The following is a 12,395-nucleotide window of genomic DNA, read 5'->3' on the forward strand; positions in this document are numbered from 1 at the left end:
CTGCTGCAACAGACCACGGGCCAGGGCCCCGGGAGCGGGAGCTCAGTGGGGCCCGGAATTGTGAACGTTCCAGATGGCTGTCTTCACGACTGGGCCACCGGCAGGCACCTGAAAGGGTGCGCCAGGGGAGGTTCGTGACTCCAGAAAGAAGTAATGTTCAAGTGTCTATCCACTAGGCTAATGACACAAGAAATGTCCGTTCTGCCCTGGCTGGAAGTCACAACTGTGAAGACACTGCAGGAAAAGACCCCAGAGGCCGAGGGGATGGGGTCCCCGCCGCGGCCAGGGCGGTCGCAATCAGGGCTGAAGTCTGTCTGGACAAAACACCCCAACACAGGCTCTCGGGGAAATGACTGCTGTTACCTGAGTTTCTTTTCACTGCCGGAAGTCAAGTGGCTGTTGACGAACCCCAAGGAGGTCCCATTGAACATGAATGACACCCCCACAGCTCCCTTGTTCCCTAAAGGGAGGGGAGAAAGAGGTCAGGATGCCAAAGGGGCCGGCCCGTCCCGGGGCGGGCAGACAACACGAGGAAAGGCAGGCAGAGGCAGGTGCGGGAGAGTGGGGAAGGAAGAAAGCAACGTAGCTTCGTCTGGGAGAGGAGATGGGATGGGAGACAGGGACGAGGAGGCTGAGACCCCTCCGGGGGAATAAGAAAGCGAGGAGAATGGCCAGTAGCCTCAGCAGGGCCCAGGGAGGGGGCTGTCAGGGCACCCCATCCTGGCATCTCCCCCTAAGGGGTGCTCAGTCCCCCCACGCGCCACGCAGGCTGGACGATGAAAAGCGGCCAGGAGCCGTGGGAAGAAGTCACGGAACACGGAGCCGGGGCCGGGGGGGGGGCCGACCTTGCACCCGGCTGACTCCCGGTTCCCGGGGAAACCAAAACCCGCACCGGGACCACCTCCCTTTCCACCGGTTCTACTCTCTTCTGGACCAGAGGTTCTCCAAGTCCGCTCCAGCGCCAGGGTCCCGGGGGAGCGTGTGGGACAGGCACGTTCTCGGGCCCCACCCTGGAGCTGCGGCATCAGAGAGTCTGGGGGGAGGCCCAGGAATCTGGGGGTGTGCCAGGTCCTCTGGGTCAGGGGTGGGCAAACAGGGGCCCACCCCCAGCCCCAAATGGTTGTTACCTCTTGAAAGAGTTGGGGAAAAAAAATCAAAAGAATATCTTGCGACATATTAAAGTGACATGAAACTTTAGGTTTCGGAACCCGTGAAGAACATTTTATGGGCGCACCGCTACGGCCGCAGGGCTGAGGAGCTGCGACAGGCCACAGGGTCCGCAGAGCCCCACACCTGCGCTGCCCCCCGTGACTCTGCCTGGGAGCCCAGCCCGTCCCACACAGCAGCGATGAGCCTGTGTACCGAGCACGTGAGACGTGGCTGATCCAACCACGGCTGGCGTGGCTCGGCGGGATGGGCCTTGCCCTGCGAACCAAAAGGTCGCTGGTTTGATTCCCGGTTGGGGCACATGCCCGGGTTGTGGGCCAGGTCTCCCGTTAGGAGCACGTGAGAGGCAGCCTATTGATGTTTCTCTGGCACATCAATATTTCTCTCCCTCTCTCCCTTCCCCCTGCCTTTCCCTCTCTCTAAAAGTAAATACATAAAATCTTTAAAACAAGAAAAAAGGCCTTGGGCATCCGCCAGCTCTGCTTGGGAAGGGATAGGTGTGGGGTGCGGGGTGGCAGGCAGCCCAGGCAGCCACCGAACAAAGACGCCAGGAGGTTCCTAGGCAGCAGAGGTGTGGATTTCACAACAGGACAGCCACTGCGACAGGAAGGAAGGAGGGACAAGGGGGTGTGGACGCGGCAGTGCGAGGTCTGTCAGCAGAAACGCTGAGAGAGCTTTTCGTGTTTGGTTGCAGCAGTTCTGCTGTTTCCTGTTCTCTCTGGGACTGCCCTGGCTCTACCCCAACCCCCAGAAACCGCTGGCCTCACCCTCACCTCCGCCCACGGCCCGTGTGGGGGCACCTGCCACACGCACTCACACATCCACACACAGATGCACACTCACACAGTCACGGGGTCCTCTGCTCTCATTTCGACTCTCTGAGGCACCCCAGTTGGTCCCGCTGGCTTGTGGCTGAGGCCTGCCTTTCCACACCCCACCCGCATCAGTCCAGGGTCAGACCAGGGGTCGGCAACCCGCACCTGCGTCAGCTCAAGGCCCCCCCCCCAGGCCTGGGTGGCGGGTCAAGCGTTACAGAACAGCCCCTCCCATTCACCGCATGCATCTGTGTCTGCTTCTGTGTGACAGCGGTAGGGACAAGGAGGGACACACAGCCTGCAAAGCTCAAGAATTTGCTCTCTGGCCCTTCGTAGCGCGTCCATGAACCCCACCCTAGGTCCCCCTGTGCAAGGTGGGGCCCGGGGGCCAGCGGTGCTGACACCACCAGCTCCTTGTTGGAAACACAGCAAGTCGGGCCCCACCAGAGACTGGCCGAGTCAGAGCCTGCATTTCGGGCAGAGCCCTCACGGTGCTGGTGTTGACCCGGGTGAGTGTCAGCTCGGGGACCAGCCGCCTTGGTCTGCCCAGGACCGAAGGGATACCAGGACGGGAGACTCAGGCTTTAGCCCGGGCATGTCCCGGTGGCACCGGACAGGCTGAGGGACGCGGCCCCGCCCCGCCCCGCTCACCCAGCGTGTTGGCGATGCCCGTCTTCACGTTGTCCGTGCAGATGTGGCTGATCCGGTTCTCGTGCTCCGGCTTGGCCAGCACCACAATGCGAATGTTCCAGAGCGTGTGGATGGCGATCTGGTGGGGAGGACAGCGCTGTGACCCTGGGCCGGGGGGTCCTGCCTGGCCCCAGAGATAGAGACGCACACCTAGCCCTCGCCTCCTGAGTGTGGGGTCCCCTGTCCATAACCCTTAGACTTTGGGGGACTCCTAACGACGTCCCACAGATGGGACAACGTATCTCAAAGACGAGAGCTGGCCCTGATGAGGTTTCGGTGACGTGAAGATGCTCTACAAGCACAGGCAGGGCCGAGGGGGCCCCAGGCACTTCCAGGGACACTCACGGGCCCTCTAGGTTTCTGAACACAGGCCCCCCTCTTGGGCCCCGGAGGTGAGGGGAGGACCCCTGAGCACCCAGGCATTTTTAGAAATGGAGCACCGATATGCCGAGCCCACCCACGCCTCTGAGAAGCCCCTGGCCAGCCTCGCAAAGCCCACCGCCCCGGAGTCCCAGCCAGGGTGGTAGCCAGCTGTTCACCGTTTTAAAAGTTATGCTGGTGATTTCTTGCAGGGAGTTTCTGAGTATCTCCAGCCACTCCTTCTCGCCCAGGGGGTCCTCCTGGGTGCCGATCACGTAGATGTCGTGGGGGATGTAATCGGCAGAGTCGTCCCGCGTCTTTCCCTGCCCCTTGGAGAGAAACCAGGACGTGATCTTCTTGGGAGGGGGGGCGTTACCTTCAACAGCAAAACCCAACACCAAGTGAGTCACAGGCGCATCAGCAGAATTCAAACAGAGCTGGGGGACGCGCTGGGGGTGGGGGCATCACACAGACACGAAACTTTTTCAGGCCGCCCCACGCAATGCCTTAGACGCAGAACCAGGTACTACTAACCCCCGGATGTCAGGTCAGTTAAGTGTCTTTGTAAAGATCATATGAAGCCTTGGCTGGAATGGCTCAGTGGATTGAGTGCCAGCCTTCGAACCAAAGGGTCGCTGGTTCAATTCCCGGTCAGGGCACATGCCTGGGTTGCAGGCCAGGGCCCCAGTAGGGGGTGCATAAGAGGCAACCATACATTGATGTTTCTGTCCCTCTCTTTCTTTCTCCCTTCCCCCTCTAAAAATAAATAAATACAATCTTAAAAAAAAAGATCATGTGAAGTGTCAAACACCGGAGGAGCCCACGGGGCGTCTGGCACTAGGGGTGCACGAGGGCACACACAGCGCCGAGTCCCTGCAGCTGCACTGTAGCTGAGACACAGCCCTCTGGGGACACAGAGTCTGTGGTCAAGGCGACCCAGTGGGCGGACAGGTTTGGGATGGGGCCTCTGGCCCACGGCCAGGAGACCATGGCTTCTGTGGCTTCCTTGCAAACGAGAGACCTCGGCCAAGGTCAGACGTGAGTGAGGGTGTTGGCCAGAAATGGAGGAAGGGTGTGGAGACCCCCTCCATGCCCACTCCGAAAAATGCACTGAAGTAGCTCAATAAAGAAATGATGAAAGATTTATTTCTCCTCTCAGTGACCTTAAAGGGTAAGTAAGCTTTTCCCCCAGAGATTCGACTTCTTGGCTCCCAAATCCCCAAAAGGCAAGAACTGAAGCCATTTGACGGCTGCGGGGCTCTGCTCCTGACTATGTCTCACTGGGGGGGGCATGAACGCTGGGGACCGGTGGTCTCTGCTTAGGGAGACCCTCCCACCCCACCCTGGTGTAGCCAGTTCCTCTGCACTGTCTTCTGGGTGAAGGGCGCCCCCTGGAGTTGTGCACCAGGACGGCCTTCACCGTGCCCAGCCAAATCTGGGCCTCCATGCTCACAGAGGGAAAAAAGGGCAGGGGCCGTGAGCCCACGTGCACGCACCCGGGCGTGAGCGTCCGTAAGAGACATGGGAGAGGACACGGGAGGGTGCAAGACCCTGGGGTGCAGGCATGAGCTCTGTGTCAGTGCTGCTGCGGCCCCTGGAATATCCGGGCATGAAGGCCTGGGGGGGGGGCGGGGGGCGGGGCGGCTGGCAGCTCGTGGAATCGGGGTTCGGAGCTCTCCTGACTTCCCTTCCGGAAGACTGGCCCATCCTCCACTCCACGGGTGGGCCAGGAGTCCCACATGGAGTTCTCACCCCCTGCCCCCTGCTGAGGCTCAGCCCTCCTTCCGGGGCTGCCGAGCGGCTGTCTGCTGCATGGGGGGTGGGTGGCGGGGGGCCGGGCCTCACTCTGCCCAGAGCCATGCGGGGAGACAGATGCCCAGTTACATTTGCGTTTCAGACAAACAGTAGAGATTCGTCTGTAGAATGAGTTTATCCCATGCAGTATCTGTTTCTCTGAAATTCAAATTTAACTGGCCGTCGTATATCTACTTATTTTTCATGTCTCAATGAATACTTACGCTAGATAATTATTGAGCATAATTTACAGTTCGTATATAAATATGCATTACTATATAAGTACATAGTACAATATCCAGTATAATATATAGTTGGTATTTGGCTGCTAGTACTTATTTCTAGCTGCTTAGTTACACTAAGTAGTAAAATTTGTATTCAGTATAAATTATATTACATTTATATATTTGGTATATAACATATATTAGTGTATAAATATATAATATGTACATTTAGCATAATATATAGTATGTATATATGTGTTTCTAGGTAAATACCTATACTAAAAATTATTTGTCTTTTTTAAAGATTTTACTTATTTATTTTTGGAGAGGGGAGGGAGGGAGGGAGAGAGAGAGAGAGAGAAACATCAATGTGCGGTTGCTGGGGGCCGTGGCCTGCAACCCAGGCATGTGCCCTGACTGGGAATTGAACCTGCAATGCTTCGGTTTGCAGCCCGAGCTCAATCCACTGAGCTACGCCAGCCAGGCCAAATTATTTGTCATTTATGCGAAATTCAGATTTAATTGGGCACCATCCCTCTGTCTGTCTGTCTGTCTGTCTGTGGCAATGCTGCCACTCCAGGAAGGAGTTCTTTCTTCCAGCCCTGCCCCCTCAGCGAGCTGTCCGAGACGGGCAGCCCCAGCCCAGGTGCGCAGCTTCTCCCACCCCCGGTGCTCTCCGACTCCAACAGGCGCCAAAAGCCCCTGAACTTAAGCCCCTGAGTGGCTCCTGGGGAACAAGAGTCCCAGGGCTTGCCCTCCTACCCATCGTCTCAGGAGAAGGTTGGTACTCCCTGGAAGGGAGGCTGTGCAGGGGGGGCGGGGGCGACAGTTCCCTCCGCCGCTCTGAGGATGCCTGAGGCGGGAAGCAGGACCCAGGGGGAGGCGCTGGGAGGGAGGGCGGCCGCCGGACCTACCCATGTTCCAGGTGCCGATGAAGATGGTGATCATGTCGGGCTCCGGCTGCTCCGAGTGCTTGTTCTTCATCTGCTGCAGGAGCTGGCAGAAGCCCTCTCTCTTCTGGGGAGTGAAGGCAGACAGTCTCAGACAGGCCTGTGCCCGGCCCCCCCCGCCCCAGCGCACTGCGCTTTCAGAGCGCTCGGTCAGCCTCGCTCAAACCGAGAGGCGGGGCGCTAGTCGGGGCGAACTTCCCGGACACGGAGCGAGCGGGGAAACAGGTCGCAGACGAGCGAGTGGCCGCTCTGTGACCCAGACGTGCGGCGGCAAGGACCAGCCTCTAGAATATTCCAGAACCGGACACAGGCCCAACCATATCACAGGAGCTGCAGCATGCATTTTAATGCAGAAAAAAACAGAAGCAGCCGTAACGTCCAATCTTAGGAGATGAAGTCACAATGGTTTCAGGGGTCACCCATACGCTGGGACACCACAGGGCTCAAAAACCGCGGTGCAGAAGCACTGTATCAGCAGGACTAGGTGGTCAACATATATTAGGTACAGAAAGCTGGGTGACGAAACAGTATGGATGGCACCACTGCATTTTTATCAAAAAACACAAAAACCATCCTGGAAAGATGCCATCTAGGAAGGTTTACTGGTGGTATGCGGGTGCTGCGATTTTACACTTTTTGCCTCTTTGTAACTTTGCCACCAGGGAGACTAGATTGCTTGTGCAATGCAAGGAAATTAAAGGAACTAATCGAAAAGTAGAAAAAGGAAGGCTGTGGCCATAGGCTCCCTAATAGTCTTCCTTTAGTTATCCTGGGAACCCGCCCAGGTTCAGTTAGAGATAGGGCAAATGCGGTGCCTCAGGTTCCTGTGGGGCTCCACCCTGCGGAGCCTGCGGCGGTGGGTGGCACTGGCTTTTGCCCCTGCGCCCAGCACGATGCCCAGCATGACTCCCAGCACGATGCCCTGCCGGCCTTCCATCGCCTGTCGGGCCCCCACGTCCTTGTTTCTCCCAGCCCCTTCCCTATCACCGCTCCCAGTCCTCCCCACCCTCTCAGCGGTTCTGGGCATCCCGGGACCTCCCACTGGACTCCCGCCAGCCCACCCCTGCCACTTCCCCCACAGGGGGCCCCGTCCCTGTAAACCCGTGCTGGGAGCTCTTGCCCCCCCCTGCCCCGCCTTACCGCGGTGCCAAGCTGTGACCAACTGACACCCGAGGTGAGGTGGCGGGGACCCCTCTTGTCCTGCCTCATCCGCGCTGTGCACCAGAGGGTCAACACTAGGGCCATGATTAATCTTAACCGTCTCCTGTCACTTACTTTGGAGTCGGCAAAAACATATTCCTTCCGCAGGGTCTTCTCCTTCTCTGTTTCCACCAAAATCACCAGCTTGTTCAGAAACTTCTGAGACTTGATGAGCTGCAGGACTTAAGAGAAATGGAAGTTCACCTACTCCTGCGCCAGCTCGACCCCCAACAGGTACGGCGCCCACTCTATCCTGGCACCTGACTGGCAACCCTGACCGTCCCCTGCTCAGGCGGAGCACCGTCTTTGTGCCGAGGCTCCCAGATGCCTCTGCTCCCAGCTGCTCTTGCGGGGAGAGCCTCACACCGGGACAGAGTGGTGTCCGCGACAAGCAAGGGACGGCCTGGCTGGGCGGAGGGAGTGTGACTACTGTCTCTTCATCTTCCTCCCTCTTCCCTTCTCTTTCTCCCCCTCCCTACCCCTTTTCCTGCTTTTGCTTTGCTTTTCATTTACATCTAAATTAAAATTTTTTTTCTATCAATGGAGAAAAGACCCAAGCTGTTCCACAAGATTTGTACACAGTGATATGCCCCGGCCCCACCTCCCTCCAACGTTCTGCTTCTCAGAGGCAACCGCTTTCTTTTTTTAAACCAAGATTTTTTAAAATTTATCTTTAGAGAGAGGGGAAGGAAGGGAGAAAGAGAGAAACATCAATGAGAGAAACATGGATTCGTGAGAGGCAACCACTTTTGACTCTCCTAATGCAGTCTTTTGAAATTTTACTTAGTTTCTAAATAACATGCCTACACGGCTACTTCCCAGTGTTCCAGGCCTGAACAGTGCAGTAGTTCCTAGTGCACGTTGGCTTCTCGCTCTGCAAGATGAATGACAGCCCAAGAGCTCTGTTTCTCGCACAGCCTGTCCTCTGGTCACCATTCTCCCACCCCCACCAATGCATGAGGTCAGTCTCTCCATCCTCCTTCCAATAATTACACGATCCTATTGGCTGGGTAAGTGGTCAGTGTTTTTTCATTTTGACTAGGAAGACGCTACTGACAGACACGTCCCGATGGTTTCCCTTTTTGGCATGCAGCTTTTTGTTTTTCCCAGAGTTAATAGTCGCCATGGTTTTTTCCATTGGTCCCCCCTCTGTTTATAACTCTTTTCTGCGTGGTCAAGCACTTTCGCCAGCTGCCCCCCCGCCACCCAGGGGAGCTACTCCCAGAGCCTCCGGGCCTTCTCTTCTCTGCACGGGCGGCCTCTAGGCCTGGGGCACAGCCATCACCCGCGGGCCTGCCCTGCCCACCCTCCAGGGACCCGTCACCTGCTTCCCTTGTCCTCTTCTTCCTTGGGTTATGCCCTCATTTTTGCAACAGTGGGAAATCGGAGCCCACCCACCCCGTTCTTTGGACATTGGTTTGTTAGGTGCTGACTCCGATGGAGATGAAGCTGGTGGACGAACAGCATGTTTGTACAAGATTCCTAGAAACTGACTTCAAAAGATGCAGACCCGACCTTCAGGCATCCCAGCCCTGGGAGATCTGCTGACCTTCAACCGCAGAGACAGGGTGACATGAAGCCGGGATGACTAAACCCGGACGACACGCACGGGACTGTCCCTGTCCTATCGGAATGGGCCACCGTGCTTGTCTGCACGTGAACTTGGCAAGCCCCTCCCTCCTTATAAACACTTCTGCATCCTGAGAGGGGGAGATGGGCTCTGAGACCTCAGTCCCCACTTTCCAGGTGGCCGGCACCCGGAAATAAACCGCTGTCCTTTACGCCAGCACCTGCCTCTTGAATATTGGCCTTCTCAGCAGTGGGCAGCCAGACTTGCGTCTGGTTACATTTTGGTAAAACAGCATCTCTAGCAGCTTTCCAAGAAAGGAGGGATGGGTGATAAATGTTTGGAGGCCTTGGATGTCTGACAATTCTACCCCCTGCTTCACTAACAGAACCCCAAGCTCAGAATTATCTGCCCCAGACTCGGAGACCTTGCTTCACCACCTCTAGTTTCTGGCACCGCTGCAACGATGTTCCAATCCTCCCGCGTGCAGAGAAGGGCACACAGCAGGCCTGACCGTGACGCCTAGGACAGCCTGCTCCCCAGGAGGCCCTGGGCGAGCACCTGGAACTGACTGGCAGGGGGCGGTTCCCAGCACTCTCCGAACTGCTTGCTGTGCCTAAACTGGACAAACGTGGTGTGGGCTGACCACCTGCCCCCCACCTGGGAGTTGGGGATGGGTGCAGGGGCAGGCAGAGGGCGGCTCTGTGACCGCAGACACCCTGGCCGCCGAGGGTCCCAGGGGTTTCCCTGGTGGACGGCTCTTCACACGTGCATCCACGCCCCATTGGCAGACCTGTGCCTGGTGCCCCTGGACTTCACCCACGTGCCCTTTCCCTGTGATGACCCGTAGCTGCGTGACTCTGCGCCGAGTCCTGCGGGCTCCCCGGGTGAACCACTGAACCTGGAGGGGATCTTGGGGACCCCCAGCACAGGCCCCGATTCTACTGTTTGCTTTAGCTTCTAGGACCTTTCCCTCGAACGCAGTGCTGTAAGGCTTCCCAATGCTGCGTGTGGCTCAGGGCAGGACGGATCTCCTGCCCTGCTGGGCAGTCGGCGGACCCGGTCCAAACTGGAAACCCACGCTGCTCAGGGTGCTGAGAATTTCCTTTAACAAATCTTCTCATTCTGTCTCCATTTTCCCTTACTGGCACTTATATTCCGGTGTGGAACCTCATGATGCCTTCCACTCTCTAAAAATCCGTATTTTCCCCTCACTAAATAGGGAAAGATAGGACATTTGTTCTACCTTTTGGGAGCTCCCCTCAATGTTAGATTTCCACTCTTCCCTTGAGTCTTTATTTTTAAAAAATAGTTTATTGTTTATTTATTTTTAGAGAGGGGAAGGGAGAAAGATAGGGAGAAAACCATCAACATGCGGTTGCCTCTCACATGCCCCCTACTTGGGACCTGGCCTGCAACCCAGCCATGTGCCCTAACTGGGAATCGAACTGTTGACCCTTTGGTTCACAATCTGGTGCTCAATCCACTGAGCTACACCAGCCAGGGCAGTTTGTATTTTTTAAAGTATCTGCCATAATCTTTTGATTCCTCCCTCCCTTCCCCCTCCTTCATTCTTATTTTCTTCTCTGAATGTTCCTTTTAAAATAGCACTCTTCTTGTTTCATGGTCCAATCTCCTTTGCCTTCATAATCTGTTTCCTTCAAGTCTTCTGTTTTTTGGGGGGCTTGAATCCCCCATCTCCCCGCCAGTGCCTGGTGACCCTTGGCTGTTTGCGACCCAAGTGACAGAGGGGACCCGCGGGGCAGGGCTTCCGCACTGGGTGGACTCACGGGCTGACTCGTGGGGAAACCATCTTTAGACTTCTGTGTGCCGGTCACATGCTCCCAAGACACTTCCCACTTCCTGCCTGCAGGGCGTGGGCCCAGCCAGCAGCATCCTGCGCTGGACAGGGCCGAGGGCTGGGGCTCAGCCTTCAGAAAGTGAACAGTAGTGTCTCCAGCAGCTTCCTCTGCCCTCACCGTGGCCGGTGCCCCCCAGCCCTTGACCATCTTCTGAGGACCGACATCCTGCCTTCTGCCCGTGAGGAGTGGGGGGATTTGCTGGGTCTAACTCTTTTTAAACAGATTTCCCTCCAGTTCTGCTGTTTATAACCCCAAGCTCAGGCCCACTCCTAGGGGCCCCTGATGCTATCAATTCCCATGCCCTTTGTGGGTTCTGTGGTGTGACTCAGGTGTCTCAGTTTTTCCTACTGCTCGCTCAAAATTTAACTTTTTTTTTTGGTTCCGGCAAGTTGGTTATCACGATCCGCCTGTTTTTCAGTGTTTAGAGTGTCATCACCTTCATTTGCTCTTGTTGTCTTTGACCTTGTGAGTGCCGCCTTTAGGAAGGGAGCAGACGGCAGTACGTGCATTCAGAAGCCATCGCGATTCCAAGTCTCGCCCAAGGGATACCGGGTGCGTCCTGTGTGCTCCATCTGCCGGCCGGGGTGCCCAGACGCCTCTGAACCTGCTGGTGTTGGTCTGTACCTCCTTCCTCCTGGATGTCTGGCTCCCCCTGACATCTGGTTGCACAGCTGCGTGGCTGCCCCGGGGTGTGACGTCTTGCTTGATCAGGACTAACACGCCAGCGGGGCCAGTCAGTGGCCCACCTATCCGCACACCTGGTTCAAGAAGGCTGGAGACGCTTTGGGTCCCTCTCTCCCTCGGCCCTCTTCCTGTCACTCGTCGGCAGGTATGAGCGGTCTACCTCTCAGACACTCCCGACCTGTCCGTCTCCAGTCACTGCCGCCTCTCACCTGGCTACCGTCTGGCCTGAGAATCGCTCTCCCAGCACTGCCCACCCCCTGCCGTCACTTATTCTCAGCCCAGCAGCCACAGTTCATTTTAAAGGGGAAACCTGTCCCTCCGCTGCCTGACACCTCCTCACGGGGACTCCGCTCACCCCGCCCCCGAGACTGGCACCTGATCCCTGAGTCACCTCCACTCCGGACGCTCCACCTTCTCGCAGTGCTAAGGTGCTCCCACCCTGGAGCCTCCGTCCCTGGGCCCCTTTCTCAGGTCCCCCCCACGGCCAGCATCTCCTGGACACTCAGGTGTCAGCTCGAACGGCCTTCCTCCATGGACGTCACGTCATCCCACCGAAATCCCAGCCGGGAGTTTACCCCCGACGCTGTCCTGGTGTGCATGTCGGTGTACCTGTTTTCTCCTGGACTTGAACTCGACCTCCCTGGCTTGTTCATGCCCGTCTCCCCAGCGCCTGGCGCATAGCGGCTGCTCAGTGAGCGAACACATTATGACTTCTTCCTGCGGGCACCGGCTTTTCCTATGCCCCTATGCCTAGCCGGCTCGGTGCCGGAGCTGCTGCGCACACGGTGATTGGGACAGGGCAAGGACGCTCCAGCCACCGCCGCCAAAGAGTTGCTCCCAGAGGGACGGGGGCACCAGGCCTGGAAACAGACTGCGGGCCACGACCGGCCCAGGGCCGACCCTGTCCCACCGGCCCTGCCACAGCCTATAGGGACCCCTCTTTTGCAGGGACACGGAGGAGGCTGTGAGTGTTTAAGTCACTTTCTCCAGGTCACACCGCTATTGAGCCCTAGAGTGAGGACGTGGGCCCAGCCCAGCTGGCACCCTCACCCCGAAGTACAGTGCCTCCCGGCGCCAGTTAC

General features: G+C 57.2%; 1 protein-coding gene across 1 annotated transcript in view; it reads right to left on the reverse strand.

Moving 5' to 3' along the window:
- The window catches only part of INPP5D (inositol polyphosphate-5-phosphatase D), a 108,329-nt gene that overhangs the window by 26,358 nt on the left and 69,576 nt on the right, over positions 1-12,395 (reverse strand). The window contains exons 10-14 of the mRNA XM_045845719.1: positions 7,276-7,382; positions 5,965-6,067; positions 3,212-3,408; positions 2,634-2,751; positions 364-460 (exon numbers count right to left, since the gene is read on the reverse strand). Coding sequence (XP_045701675.1) covers positions 364-460; positions 2,634-2,751; positions 3,212-3,408; positions 5,965-6,067; positions 7,276-7,382 — 622 coding nt within the window. The remainder of the gene's footprint in view (positions 1-363; positions 461-2,633; positions 2,752-3,211; positions 3,409-5,964; positions 6,068-7,275; positions 7,383-12,395) is intronic.

The sequence above is a fragment of the Phyllostomus hastatus genome, unplaced genomic scaffold (genome assembly GCF_019186645.2).
Source record: "Phyllostomus hastatus isolate PE091 unplaced genomic scaffold, TTU_PhHast_1.1 phas_contig_477, whole genome shotgun sequence".
NCBI classification, from domain to species: Eukaryota; Metazoa; Chordata; class Mammalia; order Chiroptera; family Phyllostomidae; genus Phyllostomus; species Phyllostomus hastatus.